The sequence below is a fragment of the Balaenoptera musculus genome, chromosome 15 (genome assembly GCF_009873245.2).
Source record: "Balaenoptera musculus isolate JJ_BM4_2016_0621 chromosome 15, mBalMus1.pri.v3, whole genome shotgun sequence".
Lineage (NCBI taxonomy): Eukaryota > Metazoa > Chordata > Mammalia > Artiodactyla > Balaenopteridae > Balaenoptera > Balaenoptera musculus.
In genome coordinates, this window is record NC_045799.1 from 68602168 (window position 1) to 68624650 (window position 22483).

The following is a 22483-nucleotide window of genomic DNA, read 5'->3' on the forward strand; positions in this document are numbered from 1 at the left end:
GTGTTAACAGTCGTTCACCTCTCTGTCTCTGCCTCTCTCAACCTTGCTTGCTGGTAAATTGCCTTCTTAGCTACTTTACGACAAAAACAGCCTAGGCTCTGCCTCCCATCTGTCAGCTAGTTTCACATTTCTCCCCAGAGTCTGATTTCTAGATACCATTGCTGCTCGGCTTCTGTTGACTTTCATGCCTCCTTCCTTTCTTAGCTCATTAGAAACTTCCTGCATGTAGCAGGCTGTGGGCTCTCTGTAGGTCGTAATGGAGGACAACTGATAATAAAAGCTGTCAGCCAGTGATAGGCGTCTCGCTCCCCAACAAGAGCAGCTGGTGGTTGTCATTCACAGGCGAGACAGTGAATCCTCTTGAGGAGCATCTTCCTTGGTCCACTTATCTGAATGGGCTGAAGTTCTCATGCACTCTCTCTAATTAGCTTTCATACCATCACGAAGAGTGTGTCCATTCAATACGGTTTGATTGAATCTCTCCATGTGTTATTCCCTGATAGAGTGTCAGAGCTCAGTGCAATGTGCTTCTGGAAAATCCCTGCTGTGTTTGCCTTGCAGCCAATCAGAGGGTTGAGGCAAGCCACTCATGAGGGTCAGAATCCCGAATTGCCCTTTTGGGGACAGGGGGAGGAAAGAGATGCTTCTTTTCTTTTTTTAAATTTTAAGGTGTCTGTTTATTCCTAGAGTTCAATTTTTTTGGCCAATATTTTATTATGAAAAAAATTTCAAACCTACATCAGTGTTGAAATAATTTTACACTGGACACCCTTATAGTCTTGAATACTGTACCCAGGTTCTACTATTAACAACTTACCATTCTTGAATCAAGTCTGGCCATCCAGTCTCTCCCAGTCTCTACTCCCAGCTTCTTCTGCCTTCACAATCTGACCTTGGGATGCATGGTTTGCCATTTATCAGCTCATGGTCAGGTACCCATTAGTCTACTCCCTGGGTTAGACTAAGGAACACCCAAGCAGCAACAGCCTGGACGAGGGGCTGCAAACATAATCATTACTCTGTCTTTTCCCTTCCAACATCCGGGACCTCATGGAAGAACAGTTGTGCATTTGAGGTTCCATTGTCTAGACATGGCATTGTCTCAACCCCCAAGTCTGTGGGTACAGTGAGGAGACTGGGCAAGGACATGCTATCCCCAAAGAAAAGTGCCAGCCAAATAATGGTTCTCCTCGGTATGGCTCAACCCCTGGGGTACCCTATATGGTAATGGCACCTAGCTTTGGCCCACCCATCTGGACCTAATTCAGTACTTCCCTGGTTCCTCTGCTGTCTCTGGATTCTCTGCTCCTGGTAACGTGGCTGAAGGGTTACATGAGAGCAACTTCCCCAAAAGTTAGAACATGGACAAATGGAGACGCTTGAGATGAGTTTAGGTGTTAGACATGGAGCCAACTACACTGAATCACCTGGCGAAATTATTTCCTCTTCCATCATATTTCAATGAGCTCAAGGGTAAAGTCTCATGTTGGTGTTAGGGAGCATTTAACACCTGTTCAACACTTTTCCTGAAAACTTCTTTTTCTTTTTTGTAAAAGAAAGAATGAGTAGGCTCTGGACCCAGGGTTTTTGGTGTGCAAGAGGAAGTTGCCAGGAAAGAATAGAACATGAATGAGTTATTTTATTATCCCTGTGCATATTTTTGCTGTTCCCTTAAGCTTAGGATTGATTTTTCATTTACAGTGGTGATTTGAAGTTTTCTTTTTAGATAAGTTTACTTCAATATAAACATGAGTTGGTTTAAAGAAAAACATTAAGTTTTATAATAGTAACATCTATATTAATAAGTTTTATGTAATAACATTAGTAACACAGGAGAGGGCAAAAATTGGGGTGGCGTATACATTTGGGATACATGATAGTTGGGTACATAACTGCACAGGACCCCGGTCCATCCTCACCCCACCCCTTTGTTCCCATTTTCTCCTCTCTTTTAAGTCTCCCATTGAGAATCCCAAGAAGACCATCTGTGCTTCTGAGTTTGGGGAGAAGTGGGGAGGGGGAAGAAGGGCTGTTGGGTGGCAAGATCTCAATTCTGGTCCCCAGGTCACCACGATGCCAGAATACCTAAGGAAACGCTTTGGTGGCAACAGGATCCCCATCATCCTGGCTGTGCTCTACCTGTTTATCTACATCTTCACCAAGATCTCGGTAAGGTGGGGACACAGCCTGGTGAGAAGCTCAGCTGGTGGTGTCCCTCCCCATCCACTTTCTCCTCCTATTGAGGAAACTTCTGGGAGGTTCAAGGAAGATGAGAGGGTTGGGGGCAAAGGCTCAGCAGGGGCAGAGGAAGTACGGGAAAAAGGTAGAGGAAAGGACTCCTCCCCCTTCTCCTGCCAAAGCTTCTTTAGCAACATCTTGGGATGGTGCCCATCACTGAATGGGACTCGGAGAGCCCTCAGGTGGGTCTGTCATCTTCTTCCTGGGATCAGGCAGTTATCAACTATTAATCATATGTGCTGATGGCCCACTGAGCCTGCCCCACCCTGACATTTGGATGGGCAGATCTTCTGGAAAGCAGCCAAGAGCAGATGCTTTGCAACCTCCAGTACGTGCTGCTCAGCCTGACTCACACTGATGTCCTCTTCTCTTCCATCTGGAGCTGGGGGGAACCTTGTCCTATGTGGAGGAGGGGGGTGGGCAGAGGAATTGCATTCAGTTCAAACAACAATAACTGACTCTGCCAGCTCCAGATGTGAAAGGCAGAAGGGCAATGCTCGCTCTCGTTCTGGTGGGAAGCTACAGATGTGGGGAAACCTTCCCAAGGAAAGTTACATCTGAGGAGGATGTAGAGAAAGGGGGATTGGCATTCCAGAGGGCTGGACAGAATAAGCAAACGCTTGGGGGCATGAATAAACATGACTTGTTAGGGAAACAGGGTGTATTTCAGTGTGTCTGGAGAACTGGGAGCATGAAGTGAGTAAAGAAAATGAGGTCAAGTGGCACGCAAACCATGAAGGGACTGGTATACGGCTCTAACTTATTTGGACATTATCTTGGGGGCAGTAGAGAGCTACTGAAGAGTTTTGATGAGGATGAGATGATCACGATGGTATTTGATAAAGGCTGCAGTGTGGAGGATGGAGAGTAGACAGATCAAGAATAGAAGCAGGAAGACAACTGAGGCGCTTGTATTAGCCCAGTGAAGGGGTCTCAAACATAATCACCCGTAGGGCTCCCGTTTGAGACCCCTGATCTAGGAAGAGATGAAGAAAAGACATCATATGATGTTTCTGTGTTTGCCAGAATCAAGGCTAGGGCCTGAGCCTGGGAAAACTGCGTTAAAACGTCCATTCATTCATTCACCCGTCAACTTCATGTCTCTCCAGGTAGACATGTATGCAGGTGCCATCTTCATTCAGCAGTCTTTGCACCTAAATCTGTACCTGGCCATAGTCGGGCTGCTGGCCATCACAGCTCTATACACTGTTGCAGGTACGACTGACCAAGGGGTGATTCTGGGAGAGGTGGTGGGCAGGGGCTGTGGGCCACCCTGTCTTTTCCTGGCTTGTCTTCTGATGTTCCAGTGTGCCAAGACCATGTCTTCATGAACCCTCAGTCCATCACCCCAGATAATATGATTTCTCTTGGTCATTGTCCAAAGGAAGAGGGATGCCTGATAGAAGGGAGGATTTAAAAAGGTACCACAACTGCATAAAGCTATTTTCCATTTATTTATTCAAGAACTATTCATTAGAACCTACTAACTGCTGAGCATGTGTAGTCACACACACTATACAAAGCTAGACCATAAACCACTGCAATTCTGGAGCCTGAGGCCGGGGAGCCTCAACTTTCCCCCTCAGACTTGCATCCCAGAAGAGTGGCTGGTGGAGTGCAGCAACTGGACATGTATCTGCTTTTGAGTATTCACCTTCTCATCTTCTGCTCCAGTTTCATCCTTCTCTGCCTCCTCTTGGTGTAATTCATTCCACAAATTCTATATCTATATCTATCTATGTATCACCTACTATATGCCAGGCATCGTGCTAGGAAATGGGGCATAGCAGTGAACAAGATAGACAAAATCTCTCTTTTTTTTTTTTTTTTGGCCGCACAGCTTGTGGGATCTTAGTTCCCCCACCAGGGATTGAACCCGGGCCCACCCGGGCATTGAAAACACCCAGTCCTAACCACTGGACCACCAGGGAATTCCCATGACAGAAAAAATTTTTACTCCAGAGGAACTTACATTCTAGTGGGGATGGGGAGACAGACAATGAACAAGGAAGCCAGTAAGTGATGTCAGAGTGTACTGTTATTACGAGATGGGGAATAATGGTGGGAGGATTCTTTTCCATCCAACGTTCAGGCAAGGCCTCTCTAAGGTGACATGTAGACCAGATTTAAATGAGATAAAAGGAAGACTCTGACATGAGAACCCGTGTTGTTTGTTTGAGGAATAGCAAGGCGGTCAGGGTGGCTAAAGCTGAGCGAGTACATGTGTTGAGGCTGAGTTTTGTCCAGCTCCGGGAGAGGCCACTCATACAAGCTGGAGTGACAGTGGTGACGCCGGCATCGTGCTGTGCCGCAGCCCTGATGGGAGGAGAAAGGAGTGGAGGAAAGGGCAGGCACCGGAGCCTCGAAGGAAATCAGATGAGCCTGGATTTAGTCCCAAATGCCGTGGAACACCACTGGAGGCTCTAGACAGAAGAGTGACCAGTTCTCAGAAATTCAAAAGCCCGCTGATGCAGAAAGATCTGGGCTGAGTTTTCAGCGCTAACAGAAGCCACGTGTCTGAGGCACAGGGAAAGGAAAGATTTAGTCGCAATTGCCAATCTATCTCTCTGTTTCATTGTTTGGGGGTGTCTCCCCCATTAGAAGCTCCGAGGAGACAGGCAACATGCTGTTTTGTTTGCCTCTGTATCCCTACCACGTAGAACTAGGTTGGGCGCTCACCAGATGTTTGGTGAGTGATTGAATAAAATACTAGATGCAGTGCCTGGTAAGTGATAAATGCCCAATAAACATTAGTATAGAAACGTGGGTGGGTTTCAGTGGTACCAATCTTCAGGATCTCACCACACTCAGGCTGACTAATTGCCTGAGTGGGGCCAGCAGAGAATTGGGGCCAGATGCTAAGCCAGTTCTCTCTCCATTTGTGAGATGACCCTATTCCTGGGGCAAAGAAGGAGGAATCACAGAACAACACACCCACATGAATGTTTGTTTGGTTTTTTTAGTGTACTGTGACTTTACCTATGAGTAAATATGTTCATGTCAGATAAGTGTCCCTTCTCTGTAGGGAAAGAGGAAGGAGAAAAGGATAGGGAAGAGACTGGAAAGATTGTTTTGTCCAGATGCTGATGGATTTGCTACCATGATTGTCATTACAAAGATTTTTCTAGGTGGTGAGACCAATAAGAATCCACTGAGGCCAACCACTGCGACCCTCTTTGGGAAGCCTATTAGACTTTGAATACCTAGTACTCACATCCTTTTTCCAAGGTTAAAATAAAGGTCTTCAGAGCTTGGGGACCATGGCCCAAGCATCACTTCCCATGTCAGTTAGAAATTACTGTGTAACTAACCACCTACCCCCCCCCCGCCCCATTAGGGAGTTAATGGTTTATTTCTGCCCACAATTCATTCCATGCGTTGCCTGGGTGGTTTTTCTGCTGTTCTCACCTGATTCGGTTGAATTATATTAGTTAGATGGTACCTGGAACAGCTGGGTGGAACAAAATGGTCTCACTCAGGTGGCTGGTGGTTAGCTTGGCTGTCAGCTGGGCTTTCCTTCCAGGTGGCCCATCATGCTCCATGAGGCTAGACTGGGCTTCTTAAAGAAGCATAGTGTTCTCGGGGCAACACAAGAACAAGAGCAGGAACTGCAGGCCTCTTGAGGACCAGACTTGGAGCTGCACAACATCACTTCCACCGTATCTATTGGTTAAAGCAAGTCATTCGGCCAAACCGTATTTAAGAAGAGAAATCAACTTCACCTCAACATGAAAGGAGCAGCAAAGCCACATTACAAAATGGGCAGGCACCTGGGAAGGAGATATTGTGGCCATCTTTGCAAACAATCAACACTAGGAACTCTCCCCCGTCAGGTCTTGAAATTCCAAGTTCCCTCTGCCACCCAGAGTAACTCCTCTCCACCAGAGTACCTGACCCTCACTTCAGTGCTCATCTTCCCACTAGGTGGCCTGGCTGCTGTGATCTACACGGATGCTCTACAGACTCTGATCATGCTTGTAGGAGCGCTCACCCTGATGGGCTACAGTAAGTGGGGTCCCAGGGTCATTTGGGTGGATGACAGCACCTCTCTCAAGCATGGACATCTGCTTTCATCACTGTTTCAAACCCAGCTGGGGATTCCTGCTTGAGGCATGGTAATTTTAGCTGGAAGAGAACTGTGCATATCATGGAAACTTACTGTTTTTTAAGGAAAAGTTAATAGATCCTCCTATGTTGACATGGATAAATAATTAAATAAACAAATAAAAGGGGGCAAAAGGAAAACTCTTCCTTACAGGAAAATTCCAATTAATAAATGAAGACAGACTGAGGGAAATAGAATATCACTATTAGAACACCACAGTCATAATTACTACAGACAAGATCCAATGATAAATGCTGCAGTCAGCGCATGAAAGTTTATGAAGAAATAAGATATTTGCTTGGTCTCAAAGTATCACGTCCAAAATATTTATTAACTACAAAGGTCAATATAGCCACCTTACAGTGGAGACACATGGCACGTGCCACTGTAACTAAGCGATCGAGGCATATTAACTGGTATTACAGTAATCAGACGTACCAATATGTAGCTCCCGATATGGTACACTGAGAAGGACACAGCATCACCTCTGTGCCATTCTTGCCAAAATATATAACCTCAACTTCATCGTAAATAAACATCAGGCAAACCCAAATTGAGGGACATTTTACACACTACAATGACCAGTATTCTTCAAAAGTATCAAGGACATGAAAAATAAGGAAAGACTGAGGAACTACAGAGAGAGGAGGAAACATAAATAAACACAATGTGGGATCCTGGATTGGATCCCAGAAGAGAAAAAGAACATTAGTGGTGCAAATTGAACAGCCCATACTGTAGTTAACAGTAAGGCACCAATGTTAATTTCTTAGTTTCTGTAACTGTACTTTGCTTATGTAAGACAGTAACACTAGGTGAAGGTGTATGGGAACTCTCTGTACTACTTATACAACTCTTCTGTATGTCTATAATTATCTCAAAATTAAAAGTTTATAAACGAATACCTATTAAAACACTTGTGATCCAGATGTTTTATCGTTTAATGCTCATAACAACCCAATGATATCAGTATTATTTTTACCCCTTTTGTTGGATGAGAAACTTAAGGCACTAACTGTTAGCTCAAGGTCACAAAGCTAGAATTCAAAGCCAGGATTCAAACCCAGTCAGATTGACTTCAGATCTCATACCCTTCCTTCCCCATCATATGCCCTGGTGATAATAGTGGGGAGATAATGTGGTAATAACTTTTGTGGGAAGAGTCTAAGAGCAGGAGGCAAAGAGTATAGGCAAGAATTTTTACCTTAACATTGTGCCTTTCTGCACAGATGAATGCATCTGTGAATGTTTGCATGTGTCACTTCTACTTTTCAAACAAAAATTCATGGAATAATAAATTAGTTTCACAACAAGAACAGCAACAAGACTTGCTTATTATTAACTTTAACAGGAAATGTTTTGGACCGTCATGTAGAAGAAAAACTTCACTGGTATATATAAAAAGGAAATACAAATGAGTAATAAATATATAAAGGACACATGTCCGGCCTCACTAGATAAATGTTTGGTGTAGTTGCTATCATAAATAGCAAAACTTTGAACCTCCCAGTGCCACACAAATGACTCACAACACTTTCAGGTTTTAGAGGCAAGAGAGCCCAAAGATAGATCTTGACATGGTCTGTTATTGTTAGCCAAACTTCCTGATCTTTCTCCCTAAAAGTATGGGGTCTCAATGAGGAAGTTCCATTACTTAATTCATTACAATCAGTCAGGAGAGAGATTACAGACCAACCTTCAACAACCTTCATCATTCTGCTATATGTAGTAGACTTTCTCCCAAGGTATCTGCAGGGTTTTTTTTGTTTTTTGTTTTTTTTTATAAATTTATTTATTTATTTTATTTTTTTGGGTTATGTTGGGTCTTCGTTTCTGTGCAAAGGCTTTCTCCAGTTGCGGCGAGCGGGGGCCACTCTTCATCGCGGTGCGCGGGCCTCTCACTGTCGCGGCCTCTCTTGTTGCGGAGCACAGGCTCCAGACGCGCAGGCTCAGTAGTTGTGGCTCACGGGCCCAGTTGCTCCGCGGCATGTGGGATCTTCCCAGACCAGGGCTCGAACCCGTGTCCCCTGCATTGGCAGGCAGATTCTCAACCACTGCGCCACCAGGGAAGCCCTGCAGGTTTTTAAGTGTGGAAAATTGATTGACCATATATGCATGGTTTTCTTTATTTCTTTCTTCCTTCCTTTCTTTCTTTCTTTCTTCCTTCTCTTCTTTCTTTCTTTCATTCTTTCTTTCACCATGAAGCTTATTTTTAAAATTTTTTAAAATTAATTTTTATTGGAGTATAGTTGATTTACAATGTTATGTTAGCTTCTGCTGTACAGCAAAGTCAACCAGTTATACATATACATATATCCACATTTTTTTAGGTTCTTTTGCCATGTAGGTCATTATAGAGTATTGAGTAGAGTTCCCATTACGTTCTTATTAGTTATCTATTTTATATATAGTAGTGTGTATATGTCAATCCCAATTGCCCGGTTTATCATGGCTTTATTTCTGCACTCTTAATTCTGTTCCATGATCTGTATGACTGTTTTTGTCCCAATGCCATACTGTTTTGAATACTATAGCTTTGTAGTTCAAAATACTATAGTTCAAAATCAGGAAATGTGATGCCTCCAGCTTTGTTCTTCTTTCTCAAGATTGCTTCGGATACTCAGGGTCTTTTGTGGTTCCGTGTGAATGTTAGGATTGTTTTTTTCTGTTTCTGTGAAAAATGCCATTGGAATTTTGATAGGGATTGCATTGCATCTGTAGATCACATTGCGTAGTATGGACATTTTAACAATATTAATCTTCCAGTCCATTAACACAGAATATCTGTCCATTTATTTGTGTCTTCTTCGATTTCTTTCATCACTGTTATTTATATCAATAGTTTTCAATGTACAGATCTTTCACTTTCACGAATATAACTATTTGTGCTATTATGCTTTTATTTAGTCATATATTGTTTATTTTCTCAACAAAACTCAAGGATTATAGTTTGGGTTAAGAAAATTAAACTTTATATAATTTTTCACTTTATATAATTTTTCAGGTGGCACACATAAAACAACGTAAGGTGAAAAGCATTAAACAGAGGGAAAAGTCATTTTACATTGAAAAAAAGCAAACTTACAATGAAGATATAACTTTTATGTATTAAACAACTTTGCAGCAAGATTCACAAAGCAAAAATTGTTATAAATAAAATAAACTGATAGAAACCAAAATAGTACCAAAAATTTTAACACATGACAGAACAAGAAGCCAAAACATAAATAAGCTTTTGGGAGTTATAATTATATAAATGAATAAACATTCTCATAATAGTGAGTATACTTTTTCCCCAGCATCATAGAACCATCTACAAAAATGAATCATTGAAAAACTAACTAAATTTTGCAAAAATATTCATGTAAATATTGTTCAGATTATATTATTTTACCTATACAAAACAAAGAAAATTTCAATTCACTAGGAAAAAGTATAAATTTAAAAAACTGAATTACTTAGAAAAGCAGTCTCCTTAATGGTGCTTGGTCAAAGAGGAAATAAAAACTGCAATTACAGACTTTAGAAAAGATGATGAGCACATTACATTTCACCCCTAATGGTGAAATCAAAGCTGTACTCCTAGAAAAACATTTACATTCATGAATATGAAAGTCCAATCCAGTGAATTAGAAAAAACTACAGAATGAATTACTCCCATATCTACTTATTTGAAAAGAACTAGAAAATACAGTGGGAAATCAAATAAAGGAAAATGGAGAAAAACAAGGCAGTATAATCAGGAATGAGAAAAGGAACTAAAAGCACAGAGAGAGGGGCTTCCCTGGTGGCGCAGTGGTTGAGAATCCGCCTGCCAATGCAGGCGACACGGGTTCGAGCCCTGGTCTGGGAAGATCCCACATGCCGCGGAGCAACTGGGCCCGTGAGCCACAACCACTGAGCCTGCGCGTCTGGAGCCTGTGCTCTGCAACGAGAGAGGCCGCGACAGTGAGTGGCCCGCGCACCGCGATGAAAAGTGGCCCCCGCTCGCCACAACTAGAGAAAGCCCTTGCACAGAAATGAAGACCCAACACAGCCAAAAATAAATAAATAAGCTTAAAAAAAAAGCACAGAGAGAAAAATTTAGATTATAAGAATATAATTTGCAAAGCTACATGAAAACTCGCTTAAAATCCATGTTTTTCTAGGAAAATTTTAGTTACTAAATTTGACTCAAGAGGTAGGAAACCATAATGGAAATTAATAGAGATTAGCATATTTTTTTTAAAAACACATTCAAAAAGAGGCACCAAGAAAACTAGAAGCAATACCATTAGAATCAAAAAAAGAGTGCTATCTCATTATTTATGCAATAAAAAATAAAACTCATAAAATATACACACAGGAAAAAAAGACAAAATTCTTATTATTTGTAGATGACTGGTTATCTAGGGAAAACAAAACAAACAAACAAAAAACAAGAGAAACTGAAAAACTAACCTAAAATGGAACTTATTAAAGTGACTGAAATCAAGATTCCCCCACTTTCCTTTATACCAAGAGGATTCCAAATTTCATCTGGTACCCTGATGTCTCCTACATGGGTGCTACTCAGACTGTGGTCCATGGGCCAGCAGCATCAGTGTCAACTGGGAGCCCATTAGGACAGAATCCCAGGCACCACTGCAGACTTGCTGAATCAGGATACGCTTTTTAATGGTTCCCAGGTGATTCGTGGGTACATTAAAGTTTACGATGCTCTGCCTACTTTATTTTCACCCATCCTGGGGTGATTCTTTTCTCAGCCTTTCTACCTGATATTATCTATATGTATGTGCTTTACACACTCAGATGGGCAGGTCCAATTATTAGTAAAACCTCCCTCCCTCCCACTACCACAAAATAATTTTTCAGGGAAAAAAAAAGTATGACAAAAATTTATCATCACAATATTTTTCCCCCAGTAGCCACTGTTCACCACAATCTTCAGCAAAGATAAGCCAGGCTGCAGGTTACATATCACTCCTACTCGAGTGGTAACATCAACCCTTTCTCTTTCCAAAAAAAAAAGAAACAAACAAAAAACCAAAAATAAAACACAAGAAAAAAAACAAAACAACAACAACAAAAAGACAAACACAACCCTCCAGAACATAATCCAGTGAGAGCAATGCTGTTTTGGGGATAATCTTGAATCTGTTCAATTAATGAAAAGAAGCAAATTATCTGCAAATTGCAGTGCTTTATTATTTTTTAAGGACAACACACATTGGTGCCAGATGCTGTGCATTTTATGTGCATTATCTCACTTACTCTTTCTCCAGCCCTGTGAGGTTGGTGCTACATTATCCCCACCTGCAGATGAGGAAACCAAATCTCAGACAGGGAAGTGACTTGCTCAAGGCCATAAGTTACTTGGACCACTTTTGTGATACCATGAATTGAGAGTAGCTGAGAAGAAGTTCAGAGGTGAAAGAATGTTTCCTTAAGGCAGGCTTTCTTAGCCTGGACAGAATTCAGGGGTTTTGTGAATCTTGGATGGGAAAGAAATTCATCTCTATTTTCATATTAGCATCTTTCAATTATTAGTGTAGGCAACAAACCACACGAATATTTGCAATATCTGTGACTTTGATACCAAAACGTACCCCCCCCCCCGAGGTTTTTATCCAAATGTTTTTACAGTTGCTTCTGATGTATTGAAACACTGTGTCCATGGTTATTTTAAAACTAAATTGTTATTTGACCCACTGTGGGGTCTTTCTACTTAATGGAGCAAATAAATAAATTACTGTGTCAGAGTTTTTATGGTTTGATGGGTGCCTTCAACATATTTGGTTTCCTTTACAATCTGTGTATTTTGTACTGTATATTTAGAAATATTATTCTGAGAAGCAATCCATAGTCACTACCAAAGGCATGAAAAGAAAAAAAAAAGAAGGCGAAGAACCTTTAAGTCAACTAACTTTCCTTGGTATCTCTGTTCTAAGTAGGATTTCACCAATCTCCGACCATCCCCTCATGAGTTGCTGTGGATCAGTCTGAGTTCCTGGCAAATTTGGGTTTCCTCTGAATACTAGGTTTTGCTGCAGTCGGCGGGTTGGAAGCCCTGGAAGAGAAATACTTCTTGGCTGTGGCCAGCAACCGGAGTGGGAACAGCAGCTGCGGGCTGCCCCGGGAAGATGCCTTCCATATTTTCCGAGACCCACTGACATCTGATCTCCCGTGGCCTGGGATCCTATTTGGAATGTCCATCCCGTCCCTCTGGTACTGGTGCACCGATCAGGTACAGGGCAGCAGGTTGAGCAAGGTGCTCTCTGGGACGCTTCCTTCCTTGGAGTATCTGGAGGCTGGGTTTTTTTCTCCCGCTATCTGTTCTCTTATTTGCGTTTCTCCCCAAACATCCTTGAGAACTTCTTTCTCTCTACTGCTCTACATGTTATCTCCTTATTCTTGCTCATGTCATGGCAAATCCAAAGCTGCTGATATTTGCAAAGGGGAGAGCTTGATACATCCTGCTGGATGTCTGGAAAGATCCAGTAAGCAAAAGAGATGAAACATTTTAAAGAGAGGTGAAAACTGGTATTGGTATTATTTGCTCCACAAATACTCACTAGGTGTCCTCTATGTGCCAGCCACTTGGAAATCACAAGGAAACAAATCAAACAGGCTCTCGGAGCTCACCTTCTTCTGGTGGAGGTAGACCGGCAATAAATACATTATGGGGAACGTTCAAAGGTGATAACTGTCATTAAAAAAAAACAAAACAAGCAGAGCGGGGGAAATGGAGGGTGTGGGAGTGTCATCTAAAATAGAGTGATTAGGGGAGTCGTGGTTGAGAAGTGACCTCTGAGCTAAGCAGGAGAGTGTGTGGGCTCTGGTGATTGTTGGGGAAGAGAGTTTTAGGCAGAGGGACACGTCAAAGCAGAGCCCTTACAGCAAATATATAACTGGTGTGAAAAAAGAAATTAGAAAAGCAAAAGGCACTGTGGTGTGTATAATAAGCCCTTTGGTGTTAAAAGGTTGAGGGGGGCGGATAGAATCCATATTTGCATTTGCTTGTATGTGCTGAAGGAAACTCCGGATGGATGTATATAAAACTAAGAGCAGTTACCTGTGGGCAGGGAGGTGGGCAGATGTGCCAGGATGGATGGGAGCCATTTCACTGCACACCTGTTTATACTTTCTCAGGTTTCAAACCCTGTGAATATATCATCTGTTGAAATGGTTTTTTCCATTACATTAATGATCAGAGATCTGCGTGCCATTTTGGAAGCCCTATTTCATATTCAGGGCTGATGAGACTTTAAATAATGATCATGGAGTCGGACCACTGAATTGATGGAGGGGACGCTGCAGAGAGTGAATCCAGGTCACCCCAAGGGTCAGAACTCCTGAGTAAAGAGCTAGAAACCAAGAGCTAGAGACGGGTGCGATACTGCCCCTTTAAGAGAGAGCACTCCTCCTCTTCGTTAGCAAATCTCAGGCTGGAGAGACCCTGGGAGACAGCTCAGACGGAGGCTAACAGCCTGGGCTTTAACCTTAACAGGGCTGGAATCAAGTTCAGGTGGCAAAACCTCGGGACACCGTCTAAGATCTCTGAGCCTCTGTTTCCTCATTAGTGGGGTTACTAATAATTGCGCAAAAGGGAAGCATTAGGAATTTGCTCACAATCCCTTTTGTTGCAGGGGCATTTAATACACCGTTTAAACCATTTACATTTTTTGCTGTGGGTTTATGCCACGGCTCTTGACGTGGCTCAACAGCTTATATTTATTAATGCGTACAAATATTTCCTTGAGGTGCCTCACACCCTTACTAGCTGGGACTCCAGTGTGCAAACCTTGAAACCCACCTCCAGCCCACCTCGCATTGTTCAAGAGCCTGGGGACTTAATCCAGGATGACTTGATCTTCTTCCAAATGGCAGGCAGGGCCAGAGGGCCCAGAAACCCAAGCCCTCCTTGGACCCCATGACTTCTGGTTTTGTGGCTGCTGAGCTGAATTCTGTTGAGTCCAGAGACTGTGTTAGTCCATTGTGCTGCTGCTGCATTTCAGAGCAGGAGAAAGACAAAGCAGCATTCGCTGTTCACAGACTGGGGGCGTGTTCCTCATCTTCCCGGGCAGGGACGGAAGAGGTAACTCACCATTGATAATCGTAATGACACCAACATTGATTGATGCTGGACCATGTACCAGTAACTGATCCAAGCATTTCCTATATGTTAACTCATTGATTTTCATAACATTCCTACGAGTCATGCTCCATTACTTGGGTCCGGGGGTTGTCCTACAGGGCGACACCCTCTCCCCAGGGCTTGTGGGGTTTTGAGCTGAACAACTCTCTTAAAACTTACTCAGCTGTCTCAGATTCACATCTGGAGGCGCCGCTTCGTGGGAATAAAAGCCAGCATTCTTTTCAGTCACAGCTTTGGATCTCCTGTCGGAAGGGCTTGGTTTTCCAAAGCTCTAAATTCTTTCCTCTCTGCTTCCAGATGGACCGACAAGGATTGATGCTTGCGTGCCTCTTTTGGCACCTTAATGAAGCAGTAAAACGTATTCTATAGCTGCTGTATCGTTCCATGTAACTATCACATTCTTAACTGTTCTAGAAAGCCCAACAGGTGTTATGTTTGGAGTCCTGAGAAATGACAGGTAACAGTTAAACAGCTGACTTCCCAGCTCTGGATAGAGGGAAACTCACTGCTCCTCCACCTTTCCTCACATAAGCTGACGCCACGTTTTAGAGTCTTTCACTGACAGCATCCAAACAAATAATAATAATCTGTGCAGGTGAGGGTACACTTGGTTGCAAGACACAGAAAAAAAAAAAATCAAATTTAAACCAGCTTAGGAAGAGGGTAGGGGATTTATTAGCTCATGGAATACAAACGTCAGGAAGCTGAACTAGCCTTCAGAAACTGCTGGAACTTATTCTGGTTTCTTTCTCCATTGTCTTTCTCTCTTACCTGCTGACTTCATGGTCTCTCACTGCAGACCATCTGCAAAGAGACTGACAACTCTCCAAGTCCCAAATCCAAATACCCTGTATAAGGGCTCTGATTGGCCAGGGGTGGGTCAGGTGCCTCCCCCTGGATCAGGCAGATTCTGTACCCAAGATGACAGGGTAGCCTTGTGGAGAGGGAATGGGTTTCAAAAGAAGAAGCAGGACGCTCTAGGAAGCCTATGCCATTGATGAACATTATTTTAAAAAATGGGAAGAATTCCCACTTTGTCCTGCTCACCATAGCACCATAATGGTCATGACATTTCACTCCTCTTGTCCACAGTTCGCTGAACCAACTCATAAAAGCTCTAGTAACTCACCAAGGCCTCTGCAACTTCTCCAGATGCTTCAAGATCCAAAGCCTAAGGAAATAGTAGAGAAAGTTCTGAGTTCATGTAGATTCAATCTGAAGCCTGGAGCAGGATTTTGGGGGACCAGTTTTCTACTCAGAAAACACTCTAGAACATGTCATTCCCTTTGAGTGGATAAATCTTTTTAGTTGCTCGATATTGGTATATATTGCCAAATCATCACCAAAATAAATCTAGTTAATATTCATCACCATACAGTTATTGATATAATTCTTTTTCTTGTGATGAAACCTTTTCTGTGTGTGATGAGAACTTTTAAGATCTATTCTCTTAGCAACTTAAAAATATGCAATCCAGTATTATTAACTATAGTCACCATGCTGTACACTACATCCCTAGGACTTATTTATTTTATAACTGAAATTTATACTTTTTGGTCCCCTTCATCCATTTTGCCCACCCGCCACCCTTTGTCTCTGGCAACCACCAATCTGTTCTAAGTGGATGAATCTTAACAAGTCCTACCTTATGCCACCCAACAGAGAGAAGGGGGTTAGGATAAGACCTAGGCACACCGTATGCAGTAACTACAAGTCCAGACATGCCAATCCTGTTGGTAGCAATATCTCAGATCCTCTCTTTCTCTTAACTCATCACTCCTAGCAAAGTATTTGCATTCCTCTTCTATCCTCCTTCCCGTTCTTGATTTCTCTGCCTTGGTATAGCTACCCCAACTGGACCACTGGATCACAGGGATTGAGAATAGGAGAGATGTTTCCTTAGAGAAGGCAGGCAAACCAAGCTCCTGGGTCTACTATGCCTACCAAGAAGCCATGCACACCTAATTGGCCTTAAGAGAAAGCTATCTCAACTTCCAACCACACCACTGTTTTCCAGGTGATTGTTCAGCGGACTCTGGCTGCCAAGAACCTGTCCCATGCCAAAGGAGGCTCTCTGATGGCCGCATACCTGAAGGTCCTGCCCCTTTTCATCATGGTGTTCCCTGGTATGGTCAGCCGTGTCCTCTTTCCAGGTAAGAAGACATTTGGGAGGACAGGTTGTCTGTGAGTCTCAGACCCTGTGAAGTGTTCTGAACATATTACTGACTGCCCCTCAAGAATGCAGCTGGAGTCCCTTCCTGGTGATTCAGCTGTGGTGTCTCCATCCCGGCAACTACTGACTCAGTGCTGTTTCCCAACATTGGTTCAATGGGAACGTCCTATAAACGTCCCAGGCCAAACTGAATGGAGACCTATAGTTGACCTTGCCTCAACTATATATTTTCTGAAACCACAAACTAGGCTAAGATCTCATGGTTCCAGATGTCAGCTCCCTGAAATCTCATGTGAGGGCTCCCCTCACACTTCAATGTTTGAACCCAGTGGTTTGGCAACTTCGGCCCAATAGAACCCTTTGGGGGTTCCTTTTCTTAACAAAATCAGGGTTATCAAAACCTCTAGAGTATTTGCCTTAGCTTTTTTTTTTTTTTTTTTTTTTAACTTGGTAGAGGGATGAGGTTTGCAGCATGGGGGTTAAACAGGACTAGGGGTGGGGGATGTTATTGGGAGTCCCCGTGATGTCAGGAACTGGTGATCTGTGTGGAAGAAAGCTCCTTTCTGCCTCATTAAGTTTAACCCTGTATTGACCAAAGCTGTTATTAACTCAAATGGGCAGAAATCTCCCTCCCCTATGCCTTATCTTACATGATGTTGCAGAGGTAAAGGAAGGGTAGGATGAAATGGTTAGTCCAGAAGTTTTGTCAAAATAATTTAGAACTATGAATTAGGTGGAAGGACTTGGGGAAGAGAAAGGATGGGGAGCCGTCTGTGGTGCCAGATGTTGGGATTGCGCTTCTCCAGCCCTGATGGATGACGAACCCAGAGCCATGGGTCCTCTTTCCAGGGAAGCGGCACAAGGCTTGAAAAATCCCAGATGTGGATAAGAACTGGGATCTTGGTTTTATGGTGACTTGATGGAAAATATACAGCTAAGGGGCAAGGTGACATATGAACAAAGAAAGTGGTGTAAAGCAGCCAACATTCATTGTGCTAAGGGCCAGTGCCTGTGTGACGAGCTTTGCAGTAGAGTGTGGCGGTTATGAATATGAACACTGATCTGAAATGCCTTGCCTGAATCTTGGCTCTGCCACTTCCTGGCTCCTGTGACCTTGAATAAATCACTTAATTTCTGTTAAGTGCTTCTGTTTCCTCACTTGTAAAATGGGGATAATATTTCCTAAGGCTTAAAACAGTTCCTGGCACATGGTAAACACTATAGAAGTGTTCACTTTTATTATTCTATACATGTTTTATCTCATTGATTCCTCAAAAGGACCTTATGAGATAGGTACTATTGTTATTTTCATTTATAGATAAAGAAATCAGGGCATTCCCTGGCAGTCCAGTGGTTAGGACTCCACACTTCCACTGCCGAGGGTGTGGGTCCAGTCTCTGGTCGGGGAACTAAGATCCAGCAATCCGTGTGGTCAAAAGAAAGAAAGAAATTAAAGCTCAGAGAAATTAATTGATTCACTCATTTATTATTCTTCCGTGGATTCAACAAATATGTTGAAAGCCAGTTATCTGCCAGGCCTTTTTCTAGAAGAGCCTGGAGATCCATAAGGGAACAAGACATACAGTATCCCTGCTGTTGGGGGGGGATTACGCTTTAGTGGTGAAGGAGGCAAAAATACGTAAGTGAGCTATTCATTGATTGTGCTAAATGCTGTGAGGAAAATGCATAGGGAAACATCACAGGGAATGCTGGGCAGGGGCTCCTGTGACAGGGTTTCCAGGGAAGGCCTCTGTGAAGAGGCAACAGTGTATTCATGTGGATGGTTTGAAAATATAATTTAGAGCAGAGCCAACCAGATGAATGATGGATTGGATGAAGCTGTTAAGGAAAAAAGAGGACTCTAGATCACTCCTAGGTCAGGGGACTTGCTGGAAGTTACTTGGCTAGTGCTGGGTAAGCCAAGATTTAAATCCAGGGGCATCTGCCTCCAATACCTGACTCTTAATCATGCTACTGTCTCTCTCAGGAAATCACATCTTAAGCTTTGGACCAGTATCAGGATGATCAATAACAAGACCCTGACCCTCACTCTTAGCAGTCAGCCAATCAATAATGGTTGTTAAGTGAAACATAATGTCACATTCCATGTGCCTAGGGAGTTTATAACGTAACAGATGAGTCTGGTACTCGTGAAAAAGTAAGAGAAAATTGATATCAAAACACTCTAGCGTTTGGTACTAGCAGTAGTGCAAAAGGAATTTAAGAGAGTGAGGTAGGGTGGAGATGGTGAGGTGGGTGCGGTGTATTTGAAGGTCTTGACTAGAGCTTCTCAAAGTGTGGTTCCCAGTCTAGCAGCATCAGGGTTGCCTTGGAACTTGTTAAAAATGCAAACTTTCAGATCCCGTCCAAGACCTTTTAAATCTGAATCTCTGGGGGTGGTGCCCGGCAGAAGATTGAGAAGCCCTGGTCTAAAGGGCCAGGTGCCAGGCCAAGCCACTGTTCCTACCCATTTCCACTCTTCTCTCCATCTCAGCTCCATCAGCAACCTGCTGAATCTTCAAATGGGTCCAGCACTGCCTAAAAGGATGCTCTGATCCTGAGCTCTCTTGAACCTGGACAACATCCTCTTCCACTTAGTCCGTCCAAGAAATAGCGCCCACTTATAAAGGAACTCTAGTGGAAACCAAGAAAGAAACAAAACAACCCTCAAAACAATGAAACACAAGAGTCTAGAAATGTTCCTGTTTACAAAGCCAATCATCTCCACCTGAGCTTTGGAATAAGCTATGGTTTTGAATCCTATCCATGATACTAGCTTTATGATTTGGGGATATTATTAGTCTTTATGGGCCTCAGTTTACTTGTCTCTGAAATGGGTATAATAGCAATATCTTCCCCATGGAGTTGTGAAGATTACATGAGAAGGTGTATGTACAGTGTTTATTTGCTGCATCCGAGTCATAGTGAACTTCCATGAATGTTGGCATTTGGAAGAAGGAGGTTTGGTGCTGTGTTTGGATTGGACTCTGCTAGGGCCATCCTTTATTTCAAGCATCATAGGATCTGACAAGGGAATCCACTCCATATATGAAATGGTTGATTAATTCACCCGAGACAGGTGAGCTGATATTAGTGAATGGTGGGTTAACAATCACAAGGCTGTTGGTTTCATTTATAACTTAGCTGAGCCAACTAGTTCCCCTATGATGAACATATTCTTTAGCCTGAATGAACAAACACAATTTTCTTCCCTAAACATGCTTTATAAACTTTGTGTCTGTCACGTGTTTCGTGGTTGAAGGTTGCATTCCTAGAAGGTTAAACAAAAACTAGGTCATTAAATGAATTATTTCAGGGGGAGTCTTGTTCCTTCTTGGTGTCCCTTGAAGAGAGGAGCTTTTGGACAACAAGAGTCCAAACCCAGAAGATTTGAACATAAACAAGATCTTCGCCCCGCTTGGGAGGCCCCGTACCATGTTCTGGCCACAGGAATATAACTATTTTCTAATCTTCTCCTAAACTTCCGCAGACAAGTCATAAACAAGCCAAGAACTTTGACCTCTCAAAAGCATTTTTCTCAACCAGGTTGTTTCTTCTCAATACTTCCTGTCAAATATCATTTTTGGTCTGCGGCCTTAATTTTGTCTAAGGCTGAATCAGAGTTTTGGAGGCATCTACTTTTATTCCATAGCAATTGTTACTCGTATTATGAATTGTGGCCACAGCACCCATTTCCTCTCCCATTGGTGGATGTAAGTGGAGGGAAGGGTCCCAGCTTTGAGAAGACATAACAGTGAGTGGAGAAACTTTACAAAGACCAGATAGTCCTTGGGCTTCCTAATGGATGAAGTGGCCTGGGGTGATTTCCATTTCTTAGGTATTATGCTATCTTAAAAAAGCAAATGAAGGATCGGGAATTCCCTGGTGGTCCAGCGGTAAAGACTCTACGCTTCCACTGCAGGGGTCCCAGGTTCGATCCCTGCTTGGGGAACTAAGATCCCACAAGCCACATGGTGTGGCAAAAAAAAAAAAGAATCAGTAATATTAGGGGAGGGATAAATTAGGGATTTGAGGTTAACAGATACACGCTACTATATATAAAATAAACAACAAGGACCTACTATATAGCACAGGGTTACATATCTTTTTACATATATATATATATATTCTCTTTATATATGAATCACTTTGCTGTACACCTGAAACATTGTAAACTTGTATACTATACAACTATACTGCAGTAAAAAATTTTTTTAATTAAAAAAACCCAACAATATTAGATTTTAAAGTTATGGTGTACTTTAAATGTTTACATTTATTAAATTAACAGTTTTAACACATACAAAAATATAAAGACTAGACATACCACCTCATCTGGAGATACTGTCAAACATCTCTATTTGAGGCCACTTGTGAATTTGAGGCCTCAGCTACATGACCATCATGACGTTGATACTGCATCAGAACCGGGGAGGAGATGGGTGTGGGCAGTGAAGGGCTCCAAGCCCACCCCTAAACTGAGGCTCGAGGTAGTTCCCACTTGCCACAGAAGGTGGGATGGAAGGCAGTGTTACTCATCAGAATGAGGAAGAAGGACAGAGGCCTTTGGATTGGGCAGAGGGAGGGTCTAGGAGTTATTCATGGGAATTATTCCTAGATGCAACTGGCCAAAGAGACTTGAGGATTTATTTAGTTAGTTAGTTTTTAAAATTATTTTAAAATTTATTTATTTTTGGCTACGTTGGGTCTTCATTGCTGCACGCGGGCTTTTTCTAGTTGCAGCGAGCGGGGACTACTCTTCGTTTTGGTGTGCAGCTTCTCACTGCAGTGGCTTTTCTTATTGCAGAGCACGGGCTCTAGGAGTGTGGGCTTCAGTAGTTGTGGCTCACAGACTCTAGAGTGCAGGCTCAGTAGTTGTGGCGCATGGGTTTAGTTGCTCCACAGCATGTGGGATCTTCCTGGACCAGGGATCGGACCCGTGTCCCCTGTATTGGCAGGCGGATTCTTAACCACTGTGCCACCAGGGAAGTCCCGACTTGAGGATTTATAAGTGGTCCAGCGGGGGTAAGTAGTGTTGTGTTGGCATTGAGCTGGTGGTGAGGAGCGTGGCTCAGCTCAGATATGCGGAGCTGAGGAAGACAGAAAGTAACAAGAAAGCTATCATTCAGACACACGTGCCATACCACTGAAACAACCTGCACTCTCTTGGCCTTCCTCCTCTGAAAGATTGGATTGGATGGAGAGACCTGTTCTGTCTCCGACATGACCTTGCTGGGTGATTATAACCAGGTCTCTTCCCCTCTGTAAAGATTACACTAATAATGAGATAGCTAGTCTCTCCCCAAGAAAAATGTATCGAGCATCTACTCTGCGCCACACACTCGTATAATTTTTAAATCTCTTCTTCTGTCTTCCAAGCAGGAGGTCTATGCTTCTAAGCTTGGCATGTGTTCATCATGATAGAGATGAAGAACTAGAGGTGCCAGGAAGTCTGGATGGATTTACACTAGAAAATCAAAATGCTGTTCAGGAGAGAAAAGAATTGATACAGAAATGGAGAAAGAGGAGGAGAGAGAAATTCAGAGCCTGGTTGGGTTCTTATGAGTCTAAAATGAGGAACAGCTGTTGAACTATGTATACTATTGAGAAGGAGATGGGGAAAAGAGGAGCTTTTAAAATATTTGCCATGTGTCAAGTGATGGCATTCTCCTTTGCACTTCCGATGAACTTAGGTAAAGATGTAAATTGCTTGTGTCCTTTTGGGGGGCTTAGGGAGCCTAATGTAGGGCTCTGTGCTGAGACCGGCCGTGAGGTGTCTCGGCTTTTTTTGGGTTACAATAGTACAGCTGAAATGTATTCAGCACTTCCT

At 42.9% G+C, this 22483-nt stretch overlaps 1 protein-coding gene across 2 annotated transcripts in view; it reads left to right on the forward strand.

Moving 5' to 3' along the window:
• SLC5A11 (solute carrier family 5 member 11) overlaps nucleotides 1–22483 on the forward strand; it is a 53347-nt gene that overhangs the window by 25258 nt on the left and 5606 nt on the right. For both annotated transcript variants that reach the window (XM_036825864.1, XM_036825865.1), the window contains exons 6-10: nucleotides 2065–2169; nucleotides 3348–3453; nucleotides 6163–6243; nucleotides 12364–12569; nucleotides 16498–16633. In XM_036825864.1, the coding sequence (XP_036681759.1) occupies nucleotides 2065–2169; nucleotides 3348–3453; nucleotides 6163–6243; nucleotides 12364–12569; nucleotides 16498–16633 (634 nt within the window). The remainder of the gene's footprint in view (nucleotides 1–2064; nucleotides 2170–3347; nucleotides 3454–6162; nucleotides 6244–12363; nucleotides 12570–16497; nucleotides 16634–22483) is intronic.